The sequence below is a fragment of the Gobius niger genome (assembly GCF_951799975.1).
Source record: "Gobius niger genome assembly, chromosome: 22".
Classification (NCBI taxonomy): domain Eukaryota; kingdom Metazoa; phylum Chordata; class Actinopteri; order Gobiiformes; family Gobiidae; genus Gobius; species Gobius niger.
Window position 1 is genome coordinate 16,562,215 of NC_136873.1, and position 21,554 is coordinate 16,583,768.

General features: G+C 42.4%; 1 protein-coding gene across 1 annotated transcript; it reads left to right on the top strand.

Moving 5' to 3' along the window:
* Window positions 1-957: 957 nt before the first annotated feature.
* Window positions 958-20,728, top strand: LOC306981350 (phosphatidylinositol 3-kinase regulatory subunit gamma-like; the record flags this gene model as incomplete). The annotated part of the gene is made up of 11 exons (XM_079580942.1): window positions 958-1,141; window positions 9,770-9,874; window positions 10,460-10,562; window positions 12,119-12,217; window positions 12,355-12,535; window positions 12,606-12,725; window positions 14,719-14,852; window positions 16,544-16,717; window positions 17,197-17,268; window positions 18,804-18,965; window positions 20,292-20,728. The coding sequence occupies 11 exons, from the start codon at window positions 958-960 to the stop codon at window positions 20,479-20,481; spliced, it is 1,524 nt and encodes a 507-aa protein (XP_079437068.1). The 3' UTR covers window positions 20,482-20,728.
* Window positions 20,729-21,554: the final 826 nt, after the last annotated feature.

Consider the following 21,554-nt stretch of genomic DNA (forward strand, 5'->3'; position numbering starts at 1 on the left):
ACATGTACAATAGGTGAATCCTCCAGCAGGTGATTCTGACCATCAGCCTGGCTCCACATCATGGAGACGGGTCTCCGGGCAATATTTTCCGTAAATATTAGTATTTATTAAGAACATTTTGCTCAAAAATGTGTGTAATTTAGAACATTTATCAAGCAACATTTAAGTAAAATACCCACAATTTTTCACTAAATAAGAATGTTTTCCTTAAATTATTCCATTTTCTGAGGACATTTTGCTTAATTCTAGTTATTTATTTGCTTAAATTTAGTGTTTCTTTCTTGTTTTATGAAGAAAAATATTCTAGAAATAAGAATTCTTAGCAAGAAAAAAATGCTGACCCCATTGGCAGAATTGTTTCCTTAAAACAAGACAAAATGTCTTATTTTATGATTTTTTTCCCCTTGTTTTTAGTCGGGCACTTTTTGCAGTGTATCGTTTAAAGGTGCTCAGCCCTTGCTTTTTTATTCATTCTGTCCTTGTGCTTTGTCTCTTTTAAGGTCATTGAAGATGAAGAAACGCGCTCATCTCTAACGGGGAAACCCCTTCGTCATGTTTAACCGCACAAACCGTTTTCCCCTCCCACCTCCGGCCTCTCTCTGGTCTCCGGAGGCCGTTCGCGTTGAATCCATGGGACGACTCGTTCGCTGATCGGCGGGTTCGGATTTTGTTTTGTTTTTTACCGGAGATGTCTTTTTGCGCCGCGTCTGCCCCAATCGCCCGCGAGCCGAGCGCAGCCACGAACACGCTCTACCTCCACGACGCGGGGCGGCCCTGAAACCCCCCCCCCCGAAACATGAATCCGACAAAGAGCTGATACTATGTGACTTTTTTTCTCCCCCCCCTCCTGCGATCGCAAAACTCAGCCCTCCAGGTTTTGCTTCTTCACCTCGACTCGCCCCGCCGGGACCGAGGAACCCGCGTTCCGTCCCGCGCGTTTCAGCCGGCTTGATTAAAATGGCGGATTCCCAGTGCGGGCGCCTGCAGGACAGCGTGACGTCAGAGCTCGCGTCCCTCCATCTCAGGAACCGGGACGTGGAGAGCGAGCGCAGCGGAGATAATCCGGTGGAGCCTGTCGCGGAGCAGAGACACGCACAGAGTGATGCGAGGACCAGGCCTGAGAGTTCACCAGCAGACCGAGGTAAGGACGGGGGAGCGGGTCTCAGTTTTTGGACTCTGTTATTACAGGAAAAATTCATTTAATTATTTCCAAACAACCTCAGATAAGAAAAAAATATCTAAGAATGAATTTTTCCCCATATTATATAAACAGGGTGTGCTAACCAGTGAGTAGCCTCCCCCAAAAAGCATTCAGTTGTATAAAAATGTTGAAGGGGAAACTTAATGCGTCACTATTATCACACATGCATAGATAAAACATCAATAAAGTCATTTGTTGATGTTGTTTAAAGGAATAGGCCACCGTTTTTACATACTGAGATATGTTCTTACCTGAGCTTTGAGGAGTTCTTTAGGACCTGTCTGATCTTCACCCGTGCCTTCAGTCACGTAAACACAGCGCAGACGGCGTTAGCATTTAGCCTCTCTATATTGCAAGGCGTAATAATACCAGGAGTAGTTCAAAATTCGCGCAGTAATCTTCACTTTACTATGCGGATGCCAAATTACTCCTGGTATTATTACACCTTACAATATAGTCCCCCCTTTTATCCGGTTAGAAAATCCACATTGTTTAATTTTGTGTAATTATACTTTGTAGTGGAACACTTCACGTAACCATATTTAAATAGGGAAAACGTGGAAGAGCTTGGTAGCTTCTATCTTGACCTGTTTTGGAGCTATAGAGGAGAGAGGGAGAGGCTAAATGCTAACGCCGTCTGTGCTGTGTTTACGTGACTGAAGGCACGGGTGAAGACAGGTCCTAAAGAACTCGTCAAAGCTCAGGTAAGAACATATCTCAGTATGTAAAAACGGTGGCCTATTCCTTTAAAGGTGCGTACACACCAAACGCTTTTCGGGCGTCAAAAACGCGGCTAAAGCCCATAGACGCTTACCTAAAGTCAGACGCTTGTCACACTCTGGCTGCTGGCGCTACAACAGTCATCGTCAGCCTCGAGGCCCAAACAAATTCCCAGCGCAGATTCAGCCACTGAAATAAGTTTTCTTGTCGCCGCTTTTAATCCTGGTGTTTAGGTAAAGAAACACTGAAGTGTGTCGTTGTAAAAGTCACAGAGCTGCTGTAGCTCCGGTTCACAATGAAGCTTCACCTCCGTGACTTGTTTTCCGGCATAGAATCTGCCCCGGTGGCTCAGCTACAGCGTACGTCACTGTTGGGGAAAGCTCCTGATTGGTCGACGCTTGCAAATTTCTCCAAAAAGTTCAACATTTCCCAACTCTAGCGTGGGCTGCGCTGGACGCCCTGGAGGCGCGTCAAAAGCTTACCACGCGCGAAAAGCTTCAAAACGAGTGCCTCGCTGACGGATATTTTGGCGCTCCGTGAGGCGCGTCCTCCGTGTATTTTCCATGTAAACCTGGCCGCGTTTGGTGTGGACGCACCTTAATACAGTGGTTCTCAGAGCGGGTCGCACAATCATTTTCAGTGGACCTTTTTTTAAAGCAGTACTAAGTAACTCTGACCCTAGAGGTCACAAGCGCCACTGCAGGTATTGTAGCATGTTGCGTTTTTTTACTCATTAATTGTCTGTGAGAGTAAATACTACGCTGACAGAAAAGACAAAGGGACAGAGGGATATTGTACATCCAATTACACAATGGAGATCTTTTTTTTTTCACTCTAACTTGGCTGTAAACACTGCTAAAGTGGTGCTAGCCCGCACTTAGCTTTGCCCGTTAAAATTGCATTTTTGCCACTTTTTCATTGGTTTTTTTGCCACTTATTGTCACTATTTCATTGCTCATTTGTTGCTTTTTTGTTGTGTTCTCATCCTCATTTTTCCTTCCTGTTTTTGTCGGGATTTTGACGATTTTTTCAAGAAGCTTTCATATTTGGGTAAAGCCAAATTGGAGAAAATGTTGTGTTTGTGTTTTGATCACGTTTCTGCGGTGTGGAGTTTGCTCTTTAATACCGGCATTAAAGCTGGACCGTCGATATGTTTAGTTTGTAGCTAGTTGTCCTGCGAGCGCTTAATAAAATGCTCGAGTGTGCTGTGTGTAATGTTAATGTCAAAACGAGAGGGAAGAGGAAGCAGCAAGCACTCGTTGTAGTGAGTGCTGTTTGTAGCACAGTGCGCCTCAGCCTTGACCCCTTTTTTCTCTAAGCGACGCCCTCAGGTGACCGGTGAAAGCACTGGCACACCGTTGTTTATAGGGCTGTGCAATTCATCGAAATTCAATTACGATTACAACAGTAAATGATTACAAAATTAGCATAATCGCAAAAAATCGCTTTTAATTTTATTTATTTATTTTTCCTATTTTTTTTTTTGTAAAGCAGACTTGCATTATTTCAGGCCGCTGGGATTATTTTCCCTTCGCTTTTCTCGTGCCGTGGCTCATGCTTTTGTCTGACATAAAAACAAACGCCGCTGTGTGATGATGTCATCAGGCCGCGCTGCTCAGTTTGCTTGCGCAGGTGTGAGGGCTGGCCAGCAGGGGGCAGGTGTGAAACAGGGACCTCTCTTTAATCAAGGCGTACTTGAAATCATTTGTACTTTTATGACTGTCCAGAAAACATAAAGTGTAGTGTAGTGTTTTGATTAATAAATAAATAAAACAAAGATAGACTTTTTTAAAGGCAAGAAATAATCGTTTGAATAATCGGGATTTCAATTATGACAAAAATAATTGTGATTCTTATTTTTTCAATAATCGTTTACGCCACAGTTCACATGTGTTCAGTGCTGTTGTTAGCTTTAGCAGAACATGAACAACTCCTTTATGCTCTCATATCATTGTACTTTGGGTGAATGCATTGTTAGATAATAGTCTGCTGTTTAACCTCGAAAAAGTGGTGAAAAAGCAGCAAACTCTGGCAAACAATTGGACAAAAAAGTGACGACAACATGAGCACAAGGCAGGGGTTAAGAGATTGAATGATGTTATGTAGTTATTTGCTGTTTAAACCTTTGCCTTGTTGTAGGTCTGATTCTCTGTGCAACAGCCCCACCTAGAGTTTACATCACCACCTGCGGCTGGATTCATGATCACTATCTGGTCCCAGGGGCGGACTGGGACTGAAAAACAGCCCTGGACTCTGACCAGCCTGGCCCAAATTAGCGTAAATGTGACACTTACCACCCGCCTTAACGGAGCGCATTTTCTCCAGTTCGGCTTTATCCAAATCTAAAAGCTTCTCGGCTGGAGAGCAACAATGTAACGCCTCATTTGAAAGCTGAGACCTACAAAGTGTTTGCAACTTTTTGTCAAGTCTCCGCATTTTTTGTCATAGTTTTGTTGTTTCTTTATTACTTTTTGTGCCTTTTTGTTGTGTTTTTGTTGAATTTTTGTTGAATTTTTGTTGAATTTTTGTTGAATTTTTGTTGAATTTTTGTTGAATTTTTGTTGAATTTTTGTCACATTTTTGTCACATTTTTGTCACATTTTTGTTGAATTTTTGTTGAATTTTTATTGAATTTTTGTCACTTTTTTGTTGATTTTTTGTCACATTTTTGTTGAATTTTTGTCACATTATTGTTGAATTTTTGTCACATTTTGTCTATCATTTTTTGTTTTGGTTCTGTCACGTTTTTGTGGCCTTTTCGTTGCTTTGTTGTCGTGTTTTTGTTGACTTTTCATCACATTTTTTGTCACTTTTTTTAATGCTTTTTCCGGCACATTTTTGTTTTGTTTTCATCCTCTTTTTCTCGCAATTTTAATGCTTTTCTTTTTAGCTTTTAGATTTGGGTAAAGCTCGGTTGAGGCGGGACCGGTGGCCCTAGAGCCAGTGGCCCTTCTGTGCTCTTCCAGAATGGACATATGGCCAGTCCGCCCCTGTCTGGTCCCTGGCAAAGTTCCGATTTTGTGGTGATTTTTTCAACAGCATGGGCTTTTTCATGTAATTATCCTTTACATGAAAGGTGCCTCAAAGCAGGTTTGAAGCCCTCAGTTACGCCTGTGTCATGTTTAAACTCTGACTGTGCCACAGAGAGGCTGAACAAGCAGCTGCGTCGGGCCTGCGTTCGGGTTTATTGGGCGAACTGGGGCAGGTTTGGGCCGGTTTAATGCCAGGTTAATGCTCACAGGCACTTAATAGGAGGCTCATCATGCCCTTTCTAAAGTTACGCCGCATTGCTGCAATTCCAGACACACACGGCGCTGTCCGCAGCCGCGATTCAGTGCATCTACGGCCGCGTGCCATCGCAAGAACTCCGGGGATCACTTACAGCAAGTGCAAACAGCCCCGGCACTGAAGCTCTTCTGCGGGAAGCGTTATTCGGGTTTACGTGGATTTGTAACGGCTTATGTGTGCGGGGGGAAAAAAAGACGAGATCTTAAGTTCATGTCATGACGGGAAAGATTACTGAAATAATTAGGGGGATGACGTGTTGAAATGGGCAAAGTTTTCTTGAGTTTGTGGTGACGAAATAGGGACAATTGATGGAGCCCGGGGAGGGATTATTTTGTCTAATTAAATCAGGCAAGGGATTAGTAATTGAAAAATCGTTCCAGAAAAAAAACAAACCACTCCAGAAAGGCCTAATTTCCGAAATACATGCTCGGCCACCGTTTTTACATACTGAGATATGTTCTTACCTGAGCTTTGACGAGTTCTTTAGGACCTGTCTGATCTTCACCCGTGCCTTCAGTCACGTAAACACAGCGCAGACGGCGTTAGCATTTAGCCTCTCCCTCTCTCCACTATAGCTCCAAAACAGGTCAAGATAGAAGCTACCAAGCTCTTCCACGTTTTCCCTATTTAAATATTGTTACGTGAAGTGTTCCACTACAAAGTATAATTACACAAAATTAAACAATGTGGATTTTCTAAGCGGATAAAAGGGGGAACTATATTGTAAGGCGTAATAATACCAGGAGTAGTTTGGCATCCGCACAGTAAAGTGAAGATTACTGCTGATTTTTGGACACTTTTTCTTTTTGGTGTCTAATAGGGATCTGAATGATTTTGGCCTAATCTGCTCCGCCTTTAATGCCATACAGCAGTGGTTCCCAAAGTGGGTCTCAGAAGCACTACAGGGGGGCCCCCAAAGCTTGTCTGCAAAACAAGTACATTGAGAAAAAGTTCATTTTGGAATGGAAAAATACATGTATCTGGACAAATGCACCAGTTTAAACCAGTATATAGCCGACTGCCATTGCTCGATGTTACTTTTAATGTCATTTTGGAGTAAACCATTATGATTTGGGGGGCCCGTGAGATTTTCTGAACAACACGGGGTCCACGATGTCCCAGACTTTGGGAATGGCTGCCATACAGTATCTAGATTGCGTGGCAGATGTTATGGCTTCACCCCGTTGGCCTCTTGCCGACCACCATCATGAGCAGGACGCGGGCCAACAATCCGAACCACTTTATTTCTTTGACATGTGACAGGGCTGAGCGAGGCGTCAGCAGGGGAGCGTAGTACTCAGTGGCATGTACTTGAGTAACATTTGGAAGTTCTTGGAGTAAGTCTGAGAACAGCAACTACCGTCTTGGGTCTTATTCATTCGGGGGATGGGTACAGGGGCGGACTGGGACTGAAAAACTGCCCTGGACTCTGACCAGCCTGGCCCAAATTAGCGTAATTGTGACACTTCCACAAATACATATTTTAACCTCTTACCACCCGCCTAAACCAAATGCATTCTGTCCTCTTTTGGCTGTGTAAACACCTCATTTGAAAGCTAAGATCCCACAAAGCTGACCCTTTTCCTCGCGCTGTTGCTGTGTCACCTTTTGTATGTTTTTTTTTTCTTTTTTGTCACATTTTTGTCGCATTTTTGTTGCATTTTGTTGAATTTTTAATTATTTTTTCTATCATTTTTTGTTGTGTTTTTTTGTCCGTGTTTTTCCTTATGTTTTCATCCTCTTTTTCTCGCTATTTTGATGCTTTTCTTTCTAGCTTTTAGATTTGGGTAAAGCTCGGTTGAGGCGGGACCGGTGGCCCTAGAGCCAGTGGCCCCTCTGTGCTCTTCCAGACTGGACATATGGCCAGTCCGCCCCTGGATGGGTACCAAGATCCGGCATCGTAACGGTCCACCTGGTCCACCTGAACTGATAAGCTATGATTATATGATATACACCTGAGCTTAGACGAGATTATATGTACCTGTCTGGTCTGGAAGAGCGCGTTAGCTTCCAACTTCACCCCCGTTTGGAGCTATAGGAATACATTGGGAGAGGCCAAATGCTAACAACATCTTCCTTTCCGTAGTCCCTCTGGGGGTAATAGTGTTAATGGGATGACTGGGGGGTCTTTCATCTCCTCCTGCTGTCTCTGGCCAGAAAACCACACTTGCATCTTCGCTGCGTATGGGTCGGAGGCCCCATTACACACTAATAGAATCACAAAGAAGCTAAAAGGCTAATGGGCAAATCTAACTGCGGGCTAGCATCACTTAAACAGTATTTACAGCCAAGTTTGAGTAAAAAAATAATCTCCATTGTGTAATTGGATGAACAATATCCCTCTGTCCCTTTGTCTTTTCTGTCAGCGTAGTATTTACTCTCACGGACAATTAATGAGTAAAAAACCATAACACGCCACAACACCTGCAGTGGCGCTGATGGCCTCTATTGGCAAGAGTTACTTAGTACTGCTTTAAAATTGTGTTGTGCTTGTTTTCATCTTCTCATCATCAAAAAGCTTCAGCCTATAATAGTTTCATATAACGTTAGCCGCTAGCCACAAGTGCTAATCAGCGTCTGTTTAAGAGTTTTAGGTGTTTCACTTTAAACACTGGGGAAAGCCTTGGCATAGATTTTGTTTGTATAGTTAAGTTAGGTACGCATCAACTCGTCTAAGCTCAGGTAAGAACATATCTCAGTATGGAAAAACGGTGGCCTGCTCCTTTAATGACGGTCTTCTTAACGGGGTCGGTGCGTCGCCACGCTAATCGCAAGCTCAAATGAGCACTAAAAAGGCTCCCTCCCTCTCATGGATGCATTCCCTGCATCGGATCTGTTCATCCCCACGACCCAGAGGGCACAGAGGGCACATCCCCGCGCTGTGCCTCCAGCCACGTCAAAGACACATTATGTTAAACTAAGAAACCCCCGAGCCTCTGCCGTTAACCCGCTGGAAAAAGCTTTAGAAAACAAAACATAACAACCTTGTATTGAACAGGCAGAAAGGCCACTTTTCTCCCATGTGCACCTCAGCACGAGCCGGTGTTGACTAACTGGACACAATCTGACTGTGACAAGCTTTTTTCCCCCCTTTAGGTTCCCTCCCAGAGCTAAAGCCAAGTCTACCCAAAGTTGTATTTTACCTCCCACATATTAAATATACAGTATGCTCAAATTGGAAATAAATTGGGTCCAAATGTAGAGCAATGAATATAGGCCTATGTTGCCTATATATACAGCCTGTTTCTATGTATAGGCAATATTATTAGTTTTTGCCTTTCAAGTACCAATAAGAGTACTATTAAAATACTGACTGATGTTCTGACCCGCCTTAGACCCCCCCAATAGAGCAAAACTGAGCATTTCACACAGTGTCTTTTTGTGCCTTATCACTACAGGCACTACAGGCAAAACTCATTCTTTTCAGTTTTCAGGTTTTGGGTCTAATTGGTCTCTGAACATATAAGCTTTCACCCGGAAACAGAAAATATACCTAATCTTCACAATAACATGTTTAAATATTGCGCTGATTCAATGTTCCCCCATAGACTTATATGGGAGAATGCAATTTCAAGGGCCTTTTTCTCAAAACACATTTTTCTGTCATTGTGGCGACACTATGTCCACGTCAGTCGGACCTAAAGACTTCAAATTTTCCAGCCTTGGACTGAACAATATTTGGAAGATTTTTTCAGAGGGATTTTTTATTATCTAATCCCTAAGCCCCATTTATTGAGTTTTGAATGTCAAAAAATGAGGCGAAAATTACATTTTTTACACATTTTTCCACTAAAAAACAGCTTATTTTAAAACTAAACAAGAAATCCTAAATCCCCTCTGAGAAAAAGTCTTGGTAACTCATTCATCAATAATATGAAACCATAAATTGAATGTAGCTCTATCCATTATTCAAATTTCATCACCGAAGAGATGGGAAATTTGGGGCATTTTTAGGCATAAAACACCTTGTTCTTATATGAAAAGATAAAATGACAGAAAACTTGTAATGTATTTTTTTCTCACATTTCTGCCAGTGATCTACAGCAACAGTTTCAAATTGATATCTGTAAATATACATTTTTTCCCCTATTCACCTGCAGTGTCTCGCCTTAATATGCCTGTGAGTGCGGATGGATTTGTGAACAATATTTGAGAGAAATCGTTCTTTTGCGTAAATAGAAAAAGCCTTTGAGTTCAGCACATGAAACATGGGAGCAAATTATTGTCTTTTCTCATGATTTCAGTATCTTACTTGAATACATATTTTGGATGCTCCTCCCAGCTCTGGTTGTCAGGGCATCTCCCCGCACAGCTGTTGTTTTGTGGGCGAACGGAGGCGAGGCAAGGCGAGGTCTTGGGCGCTGGGAGCAGGCCCGGGTGCTGAGCGCAGCCCCTCCCGGTATTTGAGGCAGGCAGACTGTGTCACCTGTCAGCTGGCCAGTCCGAACACACACAGTCGCAATGATATATTTGAGCGGAGCGGCGGAGGGAGCAGCAGAGCGCTCTGGGATACGGCTGCAGCCTAGTCTTCACGGCTTGTTGCTGTTGTTGTTGTTGTAGAGTCTTTGGAGCGAGGCATGGACCAGTGCGACGGTGAGCCTCCATCCAACCTCTCCTTGGTTCATCTAAACGGAGCCATGACAGCCACGGAAGCCAAAGATGAAGGTATGTTCTTTCACTAAGGCCTGAAAGATTTACTAACATCCTGATTTGCAAAGATGGAGAGCACATTTTAACTGCGTCCAAGAGTATTAGAGAATATGAAGTTCTATCTGAACAAGCACAAGAGTCTAAGAAAACGATGCATGGCCATAGAATAATGTTCTATATAGTGTTTTTTGAGAAATATTCTCAGTTTTCCTGAAAAGTTTTCCATTGTCCACAGCTTAAAATTCTCTTAGGAAAACAAACTGCATCTCTTTTCCTGAAGGTTTTCACTAATACGGCTTCTCCTACTCCTACAGTACTTTTATTGTGGTGGTAGGTGGTAGTAGTAGTAGTAGTAGTAGTAGTAGTAGTAGTAGCAGTAGTAGTAGTAGTATCTGAAAAACGCATCTTAGTAAAGCCTCACCCGAAATACCGTACAATCCTTTTCATATTTTTTTCCAAGGATAGGAAGACCCTATAAAGACGCAAATACACACAAATAAAAGATGTGTTTTTATTTTCTTAACAAATCTATTGTTAAACACCTAAATAACAGATGTCCCTTTTTTTCTTTTCTTTTTTTTAATAAATCTATTTATCAAGATCTTCAACTTGCTGAGACCCCAACAGCACTGACAGCGTGTACCTTGTGCACATGTGACTCTGAGCTGTCCGAAGCAGATTGGTACTGGGGCAACATCTCCAGGTACATCCACCTACTCAACCATCTATCCGTCCATCTATGCATTCATCCACCCATCCATCTTTTAGAGATTCATGACCGATCCAGTCTTTAAATCCGATCTATTGCGATACTCTCAAAATACCTGTATCAGCTACCGATACCGTTACTGAATGTTGGATCACGACATCCCGCATATAGACTGCAAGACTATGATGTCATATTGTTAAGGTATAAAGGTATAATACTGGAATTATTGATCACATTAAACCGTTTGACACTACAGTGTTTTCGATGTATTTGTCTCTAGTGACTCGGCAGCTAACAGCTATGTTTTCATCCATCCATCGATCTATCCAACTGTCCATCCATGATGCATCCATCCATCCATCCATCCAACCATTCCATCCATCCATTCACCCACCCCATCCATCCATCCATTCACCCACCCCATCCATCCATCCATCCATCATCCAACCATCCATCCGTCCATTCACCCATCCACCCATCCATCCATCCATCCATCCGTCCATCCATCCCATCCATCCATCCATCGATCTATCCAACTGTCCATCCATGATCCATCCATCCATCCATCCATCCATCCATCCATCCATCCATCCATCCCATCCATCCATGATCCATCCATCCATCATCCAACCATTCCATCCATCCATCCAACCATTCCATCCATCGATCTATCCAACTGTCCATCCATGATCCATCCATCCATCCATCCATCCACACACCCACCCAACCCATCCATCCATCCATCCATCCATCGATCTATCCAACTGTCCATCCATGATCCATCCATCCATCCATCGATCTATCCAACTGTCCATCCATGATCCATCCATCCATCCATCCATCCATCCATCCATCCATCCATCCATCCATCCATCCATCCATCCATCCATCCAACCATCCAACCATCCATCCATCCACCCACCCAACCCATCCATCCATCCATCCATCGATCTATCCAACTGTCCACCCATTCCATCCATGATCCATCCATCCATCCATCCATCCATCCATCCATCCATCCATCCATCCATCCATCCATCCTCCAACCATTCCATCCATCCATCCATCATCCAACCATCCATCCATCCATCCATCCACCCACCTAACCCATCCATCCATCCATCGATCTATCCAACTGTCCATCCATTCCATCCATGATCCATCCATCCATCCATCCATGATCCATCCATCCATCCATCCATCCATCCATCCATCCTCCAACCATTCCATCCATCCATCCATCATCCAACCATCCATCCATCCATCCACCCACCCAACCCATCCATCCATCCATCCATCGATCTATCCAACTGTCCATCCATTCCATCCATGATCCATCCATCCATCCATCCATCCATCCATCCATCCATCCATCCATCCATCCATCCATCCATCCATCCATCCATCCATCCATCGATCTATCCAACTGTCCATCCATTCCATCCATGATCCATCCATCCATCCATCCATCCATCCATCCATCCATCCATCCATCCTCTTGCTTTGTTCACAGTGCCAAATATAACTTTTCATTCTGGTGGTGGTTTCAGGGAGGAGGTTAATGAAATCATGCGAAACACTCCTGACGGCACATTCCTCGTGCGGGATTCCTCCAGCAGAGTTGAAGGGGAATATACCTTAACACTTAGGTAAGAGCAAATCTGCTTGACAAGAGCACACTGGAGCATGAATGACAGAGTAAAAAGCTGTACGAGAGCCCAAGAGTGGCTGAAAAAGCGCTTCGTAAATGGACTGTAAAGTAAGCGCTTTGATTTTGTGTTCACAGAAAAGATGGCACCAACAGACTGATAAGGATCTTTTACCGCGAGGGAAAGTATGGTTTCTCTGAGCCTCTGGGCTTCTCCTCCGTCATGGACCTCATCCACTTCTACCACCACAAGTCCCTGGCTCAGTACAACGCCAAACTGGACACTCGGCTACTCTACCCCGTGTCCAGATACCAGCAGGTGAGTCTCAAGTGACAAACCAAATTAAGTTAGTGTTTTTTCCTTTTTCTGTATCTCTATCTTTTTTGAGGTGTTGATGGAAGTGGACATAAATGAAGTTGGAGAGCAGCTCAAGATGTTTCAGGATCGGTATCAACAGAAGAGCAAAGAGTACGACACCCTGCTCAAGGAGTTCAACCAGACATCACAGGTAGAAAACATCACTTACTGTAAGGTCCAAAGTCATTTTTCTGCTCCACGTGTGATTAAAACTAAATTAAGTCTTTATTCTATCCAAATCCTTCTAACCTTACACAATTTGACAACAACAAAAAAGGACAGTGGAAGAAACTCAAAAGCAGCCCCTATGATTTCTGCGCCAACTTCAAACTACGACACCCAGAATGTTTCATCTTCATGGAGTAAATGTATGCATATATATGGGGGCCCACATCTACAGCTTTCATCTATCATCTCCCCCTGCTGTCTCTGGCCAGAAAACCACAATTGCATCTTCGCTGCGTATGGGTCGGAGGCCCCATTACACACTAATAGAATCACAAAGAAGCTAACAGGCTAATGGGGAAATCTAACTGTGGGCTAGCATCACTTAAACAGTATTTACAGCCAAGTTTGAGTGAAAAAAAATGATCTCCATTGTGCAACTGGATGAACAATATCCCTCTGTCCCTTTGTCTTTTCTGTCAGTGTAGTATTTACTCTCACGGACAATTAATGAGTAAAAAAACGTAACGGGGGGGGTCGCAGGATGGGTCAAATGCAGAGGACAAATTTCAATGTACAGTGTAACATTGACAAATAAAGCACCTAAACCTTAACCTTAACAGCAGTTCAGTCTGAACTCACCTCGGGTTAATCGGAGCTAACTGTTCGCTAATGACAGATAAAGGTCAACTAGAAATGGTGCACAGAGTCATCAACCTGCTGGCCAGGTGTTGTGCCACTGCCCTACTGCTTCTAGAAGACAGTGGCTGTCATTTAACTGAGACTCAAATCGAGCCGAATCTTTAGCCTAGCTGGACTAGTTGGACAATAATCACTGGCCGATGTTGTAAATGCTATACGTTTGTATAGAGCAGGGGTGTGGCCCAAATGTGGCCCTCAGACCAATTTTTGGTGGCCCTCGGGCTGCTTGCTGAATCAGTTCACATCATCAGAGATTGTCCTTTTTATTTAATATGTAATAATTCTCCACAATTCTATTGTGAGACAGAGCTGGCATTAAGGTTTTCAGCATAAATAAAGGCATGAGGCACAATTCAAACCTCTGCTACTCGAAGGTTTCGTGGAACTAACTACCGACCCATGGCCCTTTACCCCGTGTACGCTCCAACATGTGGCCCCCCATGAAAAAAGTTTGGACACCCCTGGTATAGAGTCTTTCTGGGGCTATTTTGTTGGTGTCGTCCTGATGGGCACTTTCCTCCCAGAGGACATTACACTGAAGAGAGTGAAAGTCCTGAATGGATTGCAGTGGGCACTGACAGTCTTCTAGCTCAGAGCACGGTAGTACGTTTCCGTAAAAGTTATGCAGGTTGGTTATAATGACCCTTTAGTAAATTAATAGTAAAATGGCAAAGTACTGGTGAGTGCTTGGTAAAATTATGATAAAATGGCTGGAAATGATTAAAATGGAAAATCTAAAATGACAAAGGCTTGTGTAAATTGTGGTCATGGTAGTGGCCTCTGTGTGCGCGCTAACAACATAACATTTTAACAATAACGAGAAAGGGGAGTTTTGTGCCTATAGCTTACATAGTACTTCTTTAATGATGCCCGGGTGTTGGCTGTTGAGATGGTACTTGTACTTGTAGTATATCTAAGCACTGCATTGTAATACTTGCATTTTGCCCCGTCACTCTCGATAGTAAAGTGCTCCCACGCTGGCCTTTTTTTTTTTCCCCACTTCATATTGGAAAACTGGGATGAGATGGACGACTTCTTGTGGACAATACAAATGTCTGGGAGTGCCCTGGCGGTCTCTGGTGGTGCAAAAATGTATTACAAGTATATGCACTGCCACAGCAAATTAGATGTAGATTAGCCATCATCTTAGTTTACTAATCTAAAAACGTTCCCCTGGCGACACCTAAACATTCAAACTGCCAGAGGGAAAAAAAAAACAGAAAGCACACGCACTCAAGAAGACACCATGTTGAAGTGAGTCTTCCTGGCTGTTCCAGGAGCTGCAGAGCAAGAGGACGGCCATCGAGGCGTTCAGTGAGATCATTCGTATCTTCGAGGAGGAGTGTGAGACCCACGAGCGCTACAGCAAGGAATACATCGACATGTTTCTGTCCCTGAGCAGCACCGAGCAGTAAGTGTCCACTCTTACCCTGACCTCAACCCTTTGCAGTGTGTGCAGATCCGGCTCCAAGGACCACAGAAAGTCATTTGTGATTTTATGCAGGAAGTGATTCATTAAGTCAATTTTGATGTTAGCGTTTTTCCACGGCATTTTAGAGGTTCGAGTATAATCCTTTTTTTCCGCCTCCTGAATTGTTATGCACCATAAACAGAACCTGAAACTTTTCTCCACATTTTAAAGCTTATAGATCATCACTGGGCATCTGTTCCTGGAAATGGACGGGGAAGTTGGGACATTAACATTAAGTATTTCTCAGCATTTTAAGCTCCTTTAAACACCAGAGCATCAGCTATAGTACTACAGCTTTCACAGTGACAGGCACAGGCTACTTTGGTTCTACTAAAGGCCTTCCCAGCTCTCTTGTTACTTTGGAGGCCTGAGTCGCACCCGGAGCACATGACAACTTAAGGGGAGACACTACAGGCAAAACTCAATTTTTTCAGTTTTCAGGTTTTGGGCCACATTGGTCTCTGAACATATAAGCTTTCACCTGGAAACAGAAAATATACCTAATCTTCACAATAACATGTTTAAATATTGCGCTGATTCAATGTTCCCCCATAGACTTATATGGGAGAATGCAATTTCAAGGGTCTTTTTCTCAAAACACATTTTTCTGTAATTGTGGCGACACTATGTCCACGTCAGTCGGACCTAAAGACTTCACATTTTCCAGCCTTGGACTGAACGATATTTGGAAGATTTTTTCTGAGGGATTTTTCATTATTTAATCCCTAAGCCCCATTTATTGAGTTTTGAATGTCAAAAAATGAGGCGAAAATTACATTTTTACACATTTTTCCACTAAAAACAGCTTATTTTAAAACTAAACAAATCCAAAATCCCCTGAAAAAGTATTGGCAACTCATTTATCAATAAAATGAAACAATAAATTTGAATGTAGCTCTATCCATTATTCAGATTTCGTCGCCGAAAAGATGGGAAATTTGGGGCATTTTTAGGCATAAAACACCTTGTTCTTATGTGAAAAGATGAAATGACAGAAAACTTGCAGTGTATTTTTTTCTCACATTTATGCCAGTTAATCTACAGCAAACGTTTCAAATTGATATCTGTAAATACAAATTTTTTCCCTATTCACCTGCAGTGTCTCGCCTTAATATCAACGTCAACAAAAGAACTACAGAAATAGTAGCTCCGATTACAGCTGTTCTGACTCTACTCTAAATGCAACGTGGAAGCAGTATTGTATTGCGATATTAGCTGATGCAATATTGCAAGAAGCCACGAAATATATCGCAGCATCACTAAAGTCAGCCAAAAAACAAACAATGCATTGAACTTATAAATGTGTAAAAGTTCAGTTTTAGTTTAACATGTACTATCTTGTTTTGGTCCTGATGTAGTCTCTTTTTAATTCTTCTTTTGACCCAATTTGCTGAAAAATTGGTTAAAGAAGGTACTGCTTTAACATTTACTGAAGTGATTAGATTGAAAGGTGCATTCACACAAAATGTAACAAAGTGCTGAAACTGAAAAAAAAAACTATTGAAGTATTGAAAGCATTGCGATACTTGCGATGCATCGATTCTTGGTGTTGCAGAACAAAGTATTGCAATCCATCCACGTCCCTAGTAAAAACAATGTCTTAAAGTAATAATGATGCATGATGTGTTCAGGACACAGGACTCGGAGGGGCTGCAGCTGAAAGTGGATGAGATCCACAGCAGTAAGAAGAGGCTGGAGGACGAGCTGCAGACGAAGGCTCGGGCGTACTCGGAGGTCGACCAAAAAATGAACAACCTCAAACCAGACCTGGTCCAGCTCAGGAAAATCAGGGATCAGTATCTGCTGTGAGCAACTTTTAAGTCATTTATGTTTATTTTTTATTTTATTTTTGTCGTTGTCAACCAGAAGAAATATGTTTCTCTTAAATTTAATGAATGGTGTCAAATTATAAAGCACTTTTCTATCTTCATTAGGCCCAAGACGCGTTACAGGCTGAAAAGTGAATCCACTTGTCAAAACGCAGTAATGAAGAGCCTGTGCCTGCTCTGTTTAAAGCATATACAGTATAACTTTTAGAAAAGTTTCTGTAGGGAATGTGTTCCCTGCATTTAAAGTGCATATGACAGACCAGCTCTACATTAACTGACCACTCCTGAATTCAAAAAGACGAGAACGCTGGTGTGCCAAAACCAGTCTTACACTTTCATCATGAGAAGCTTCTGGAGATAGAACTGAAACATCCCTTAAATAAATCAGCCCAGTCCAGAAAATCTACTACGTGGGCCGATCCCTGCACGGCACCAACAGTTGTGTTTCATTGCAGATGGCTGATCCAGCAGGGCACAAAGCAGAGTCAGATCAATGAGTGGCTCGGGATTCAGAACGATGAAGAAGAGTAAGTGTTCAGAAATCTCAACTGCCCTTTACAAACACACACATTCAGCTAATTTGCATGGTACAACCTGTTAAGGACCACCTATTTTGATGGACTCTCGCCTGGCTTAACTAAACAGTCACTTCTCCATATTAGAATTACTGTTAAAACAACATACTTTGTCCAAATTGCTAATGTGAACCATCATAGGAATCAGGACAAGAAGCAGCTTCTTTGTACATTTAGAACGACATTGTGACAAAAACATGTAAAAAGGTTCTTTAGTTATAAAATTAATACAAATATAGCTTTTTTTTATATATATCAAAAATTACACATAAACTGAAATATCTTTCCTTAAAATATACTTCATAGCACACACTGCAAATTGAGTACAGTTGTAACCTTACTGGTCCTCAGCATGTGTGCAAAATGTCAGAAGTCTAGGTCCAAGTATGTTGGATTTGTAAACTTTTCAGTGTTTTGGTGCTACATCTTATTAGCATTGTGCACAAACCTCTCCAAAGTGACAAATGTTCTAAAAGCAAAAATATTTTCACAAATTTGTCAAACAAAGTGCAGCTGTTACGACAAACCTCCAAAAAATGGACTAAATTGAAGCAAAACGAAGTGGGTCATTTTTCTTCCATATTTATCTCAGTCACACCCTTCCCCCAAAACAAAATGGCCGCCTTGTTTACTCAGAAAAGAGCTTTTACACGTCTTCATTCACTGTTGATCTGGACTATGGCAGATTGTTGGACAGAGACAATGAACCTCTACTCAGATGTACCACTGTCCACTGTGGACATCTTAGACAAGTTTGTGCCTAAATGCTAATGTGGCTAACATGTGGCTAACATGTGCTTCTGGCACCCACTGAGCACTGCCAGCTCAAATATCAATGGATTTCTTTGGGAAATGGCTCATTTTGAAGAGATTAGTCATTAGGATTAAGGGAACAGAGCTGGAATTGCCCAAAAAATTGTTTACAAGAAGATTTTCTCATTTGTGGAGTATTTTTAGCTAATTTCTGACCGTGAAAATTGAAAATAATGAGCCAAATTTTCCAAAAAGAGTATTTTGTTGAAATTTTTGTTGAATTATATTTTACTTGAGTATTTTGGACCAAAAAAATCCAGTCAGCCTATGATTGGACTAAAAATAATTTAATATGGATAAGAAATACTTAATTTTAATGCTCGATTTTTTTATTTTATTTTTCTGTCCTTAATTAATGTTTTGATGTATGTGATGGTGTTCCATGACTGGAATAGATGTTTTGGGGAGAATTGCCTGTTTAAAAATCTGTGCCACATGTCTATATTGGTCGAAATATAATTTGCCTAAATACTGTATGCAAGTCAATGGAACTGGAATCAGTCCCTGATCAGGGACGGCGGTCCTGAACAGGTTAAGGTTAGACTTGAGGTGAGAGATTTTTGGCTAGTTTTGTATGTGACCTTTGTGATGCCTTAATTCGGTCTTCATCGTGGAAGGAGAAAAGTCATCAGCTTTGTGGCATCTTCCTAAAAAAAAAACCTCTCCCTCTCCAGCCCCTATACGCTGGCGGACGAGCCTGACCAGGAGGACAGCAGCTGGTACGTGGGCGCCATGAGGAGGAAAGAGGCCGAGGAGCTGCTGAGGGGCAAACGGGATGGGACCTTCCTCATCCGGGACAGCCAGAGTCACAAGGGCTCCTTCGCTTGTTCTGTCGTGTGAGTGGCTGCGTTTTACAATAGGGCCGGTTCTGCCAATTTGGGGCCTGAGGCAAGGCAAGGCAAGGCAACTTTATTTATACCGCGCATTTCGCACACAAGGCAACTCAGTGCGCCTTACAAAAGAAAACATGTGAAATTACAATCAGGTTAAGTTAAGGCAAAGCACATATATGAAAACATCAAGACATTGGAAACACACAGTACACCTGGGCAGGCGCTGGAATTTTTTGTTCTTCTTGCATTACCGAAATATCTACTGTAGTCATTGCTTCAGTAGATATTTAAGATTGTGCTACTACTATAGATACAGACGGCATCGCTGCAATCGCCCATATATGGTCATGCAAACAGTTAAGGGGGAAAACAATTTGGAGAAAAATCTAAACTTTCTCTAATCATTCAAAAACTACTCCATTTATAATTCAGCATTTGCTATAGTTTTCTACTAAATAAAGAAACAAAGACATGGAGAGGAGCAAAGTTGTTCAACAGCCCATAAATACATAAAAAAAACGGAGAATAGATACAGACGGCATCTCGTCATAGAAGGGGGCGTGGCTTCGCCGAGGGGGAAAATAGAATCTTTAGAGAAACACAATTTTCCCTCTTTTTAGCCATTTTCAGGTGGAATATCAACTTATTTATCACATAAATAAAGTGTAAATCGGGTCCATATGGATATTTTCTCACAGCAGATTGTTCTGTAGAAGTGAAAAAACTGCAGTTGTAGCTAGCGCTAGCTAACCGTTAGCATTAGCCCGATGCTAACATGTAGCATCAAGTTAGCATTCTCCGTTATTCATGTATTTATGGGCTGTTGAACCACTTTGCTCCTCTCCATGTCTTTGTTTCTTTATTTAGTAGAAAACTATATTCATAATTCAGCATTTGTTACAGTAGTTTTTGAATAATTAGACAAAGTTTAGATGTTTTCAAAATTGTTTTCGCCCTTAACTGTTTTCAAAAATGACCATATATGGCCGATTCTAGAGATGCCGTCTGTATCTATGCTAACTTGATGCTACTTGTTAGCATCAGGCTAGTGCTAACGGTTAGCTAGCGCGAGCTACAACTGCCGTTTTTTCACTTCTACTGAAAAATGTGCTGTGAGAAAATATCTATGTGGGCCCGATTTACACTTGACTTTATTTATGTGATAAATGAGTTGATATTCCACCAGAAAATGGCTTAAAAGAGTGAAAAATTGTGTTTCTCTAAAGATTCTATTTTCCCCCTCGGCGAAGCCACGCCCCCCCTTCTACCACTTTCACCACAGGATACATAAATATTGTTCTTTTTGTCCCTCCCCCCCTTGTGTTCCAGTGTGGATGGGGACGTGAAGCACTGCGTGATCTACCACACCTCCACCGGCTTCGGCTTCGCGGAGCCCTACAACATGTACCCCTCCCTCCGAGAACTGGTCCTGCACTACCGCCACACCTCGCTCATCCAGCACAACCAGCAGCTGAATGTCACCCTGGCCTGGCCCGCCCTCAGCCCCCAGCCCAGCTAAGACCCCGCTTACGACCCAGCGTACCCTTCCTCCTTCCACCAACGGTACCATAACGATTCCACACTTTCAACCATCTCTGGTCCAGTTAAGGTCCACCAGCACAAATCATGAACCAAAACCACGTGCTCATCATCGATCCTTATTACCTTCTTAAAGTGGAAAGCACAACGTACAATTCTTTGGTTGGTAAAATGTTTCCAAGTATAATCTCCTGGCCAATATAAACCCAATCAAAACCAATTATCGCATTATGGGAACACTTTTTAATACACAACTTTGATGAGTAACAGATCTAGAAAATGTAAAAATGTACTTGAGGCTAAAGCAAACAGTATATCATCCTTTCTGAAGTCCGAGGCATTTTACCAGCCAGAGCGGAGACACTTTGTTAAAGCACATTTTCGTGGTGGACTCACAAGGACAACCTTAACAAAGAGCACAAACTCAAAAACAGATCGACATCGTCATTTCGCTATAAAAAAATCACACCAATCCTCATGAACTGCAGAGTGGGCCTCTTCAGGGAACCTCCGCTCAGGACGGACGCTGCACTACCTGCATGTGGGGAATGCTAAGCCTGTGTTAGACGAGCACTTTAAACCGAACGAGGACAAGAAGGGAACCTGGAGAAAGAAAGGGAGAACATTTCGGGTTATGATTACGAACAGGTTATTACTTTAGCTTGTTTTAAATCAGTTCAAATGTGGAACAAAACGTGAAAATTGGGTTCATTACAGAATTTCAGTTACCATATTTTGTCGGGACTCCTGAGAAGCATTTCGTCCGGGGCGGGGATGAGTCAAACAATACATCCTTAACTGAACATCTCAAATATAAAAGTCCTGTGTCGCGGAAATAGGACACAGAGGGCGAGCCGTGTTTGTAAACTACGTACATAGTGAGAATAATGGCCGCCGACTCGTCAAACTCAAGTGAACCAGCAGAAATAGACTCAAGATCAAAATTTACCCCCAAAATACTTTTTCTGTGCATAAATCCTATTTATTAACCTCTTAACTCCCGCCTGAACCGAGAGCATTTTCTCCAGTTCAGCTTTACCCAAATCCTGTAGG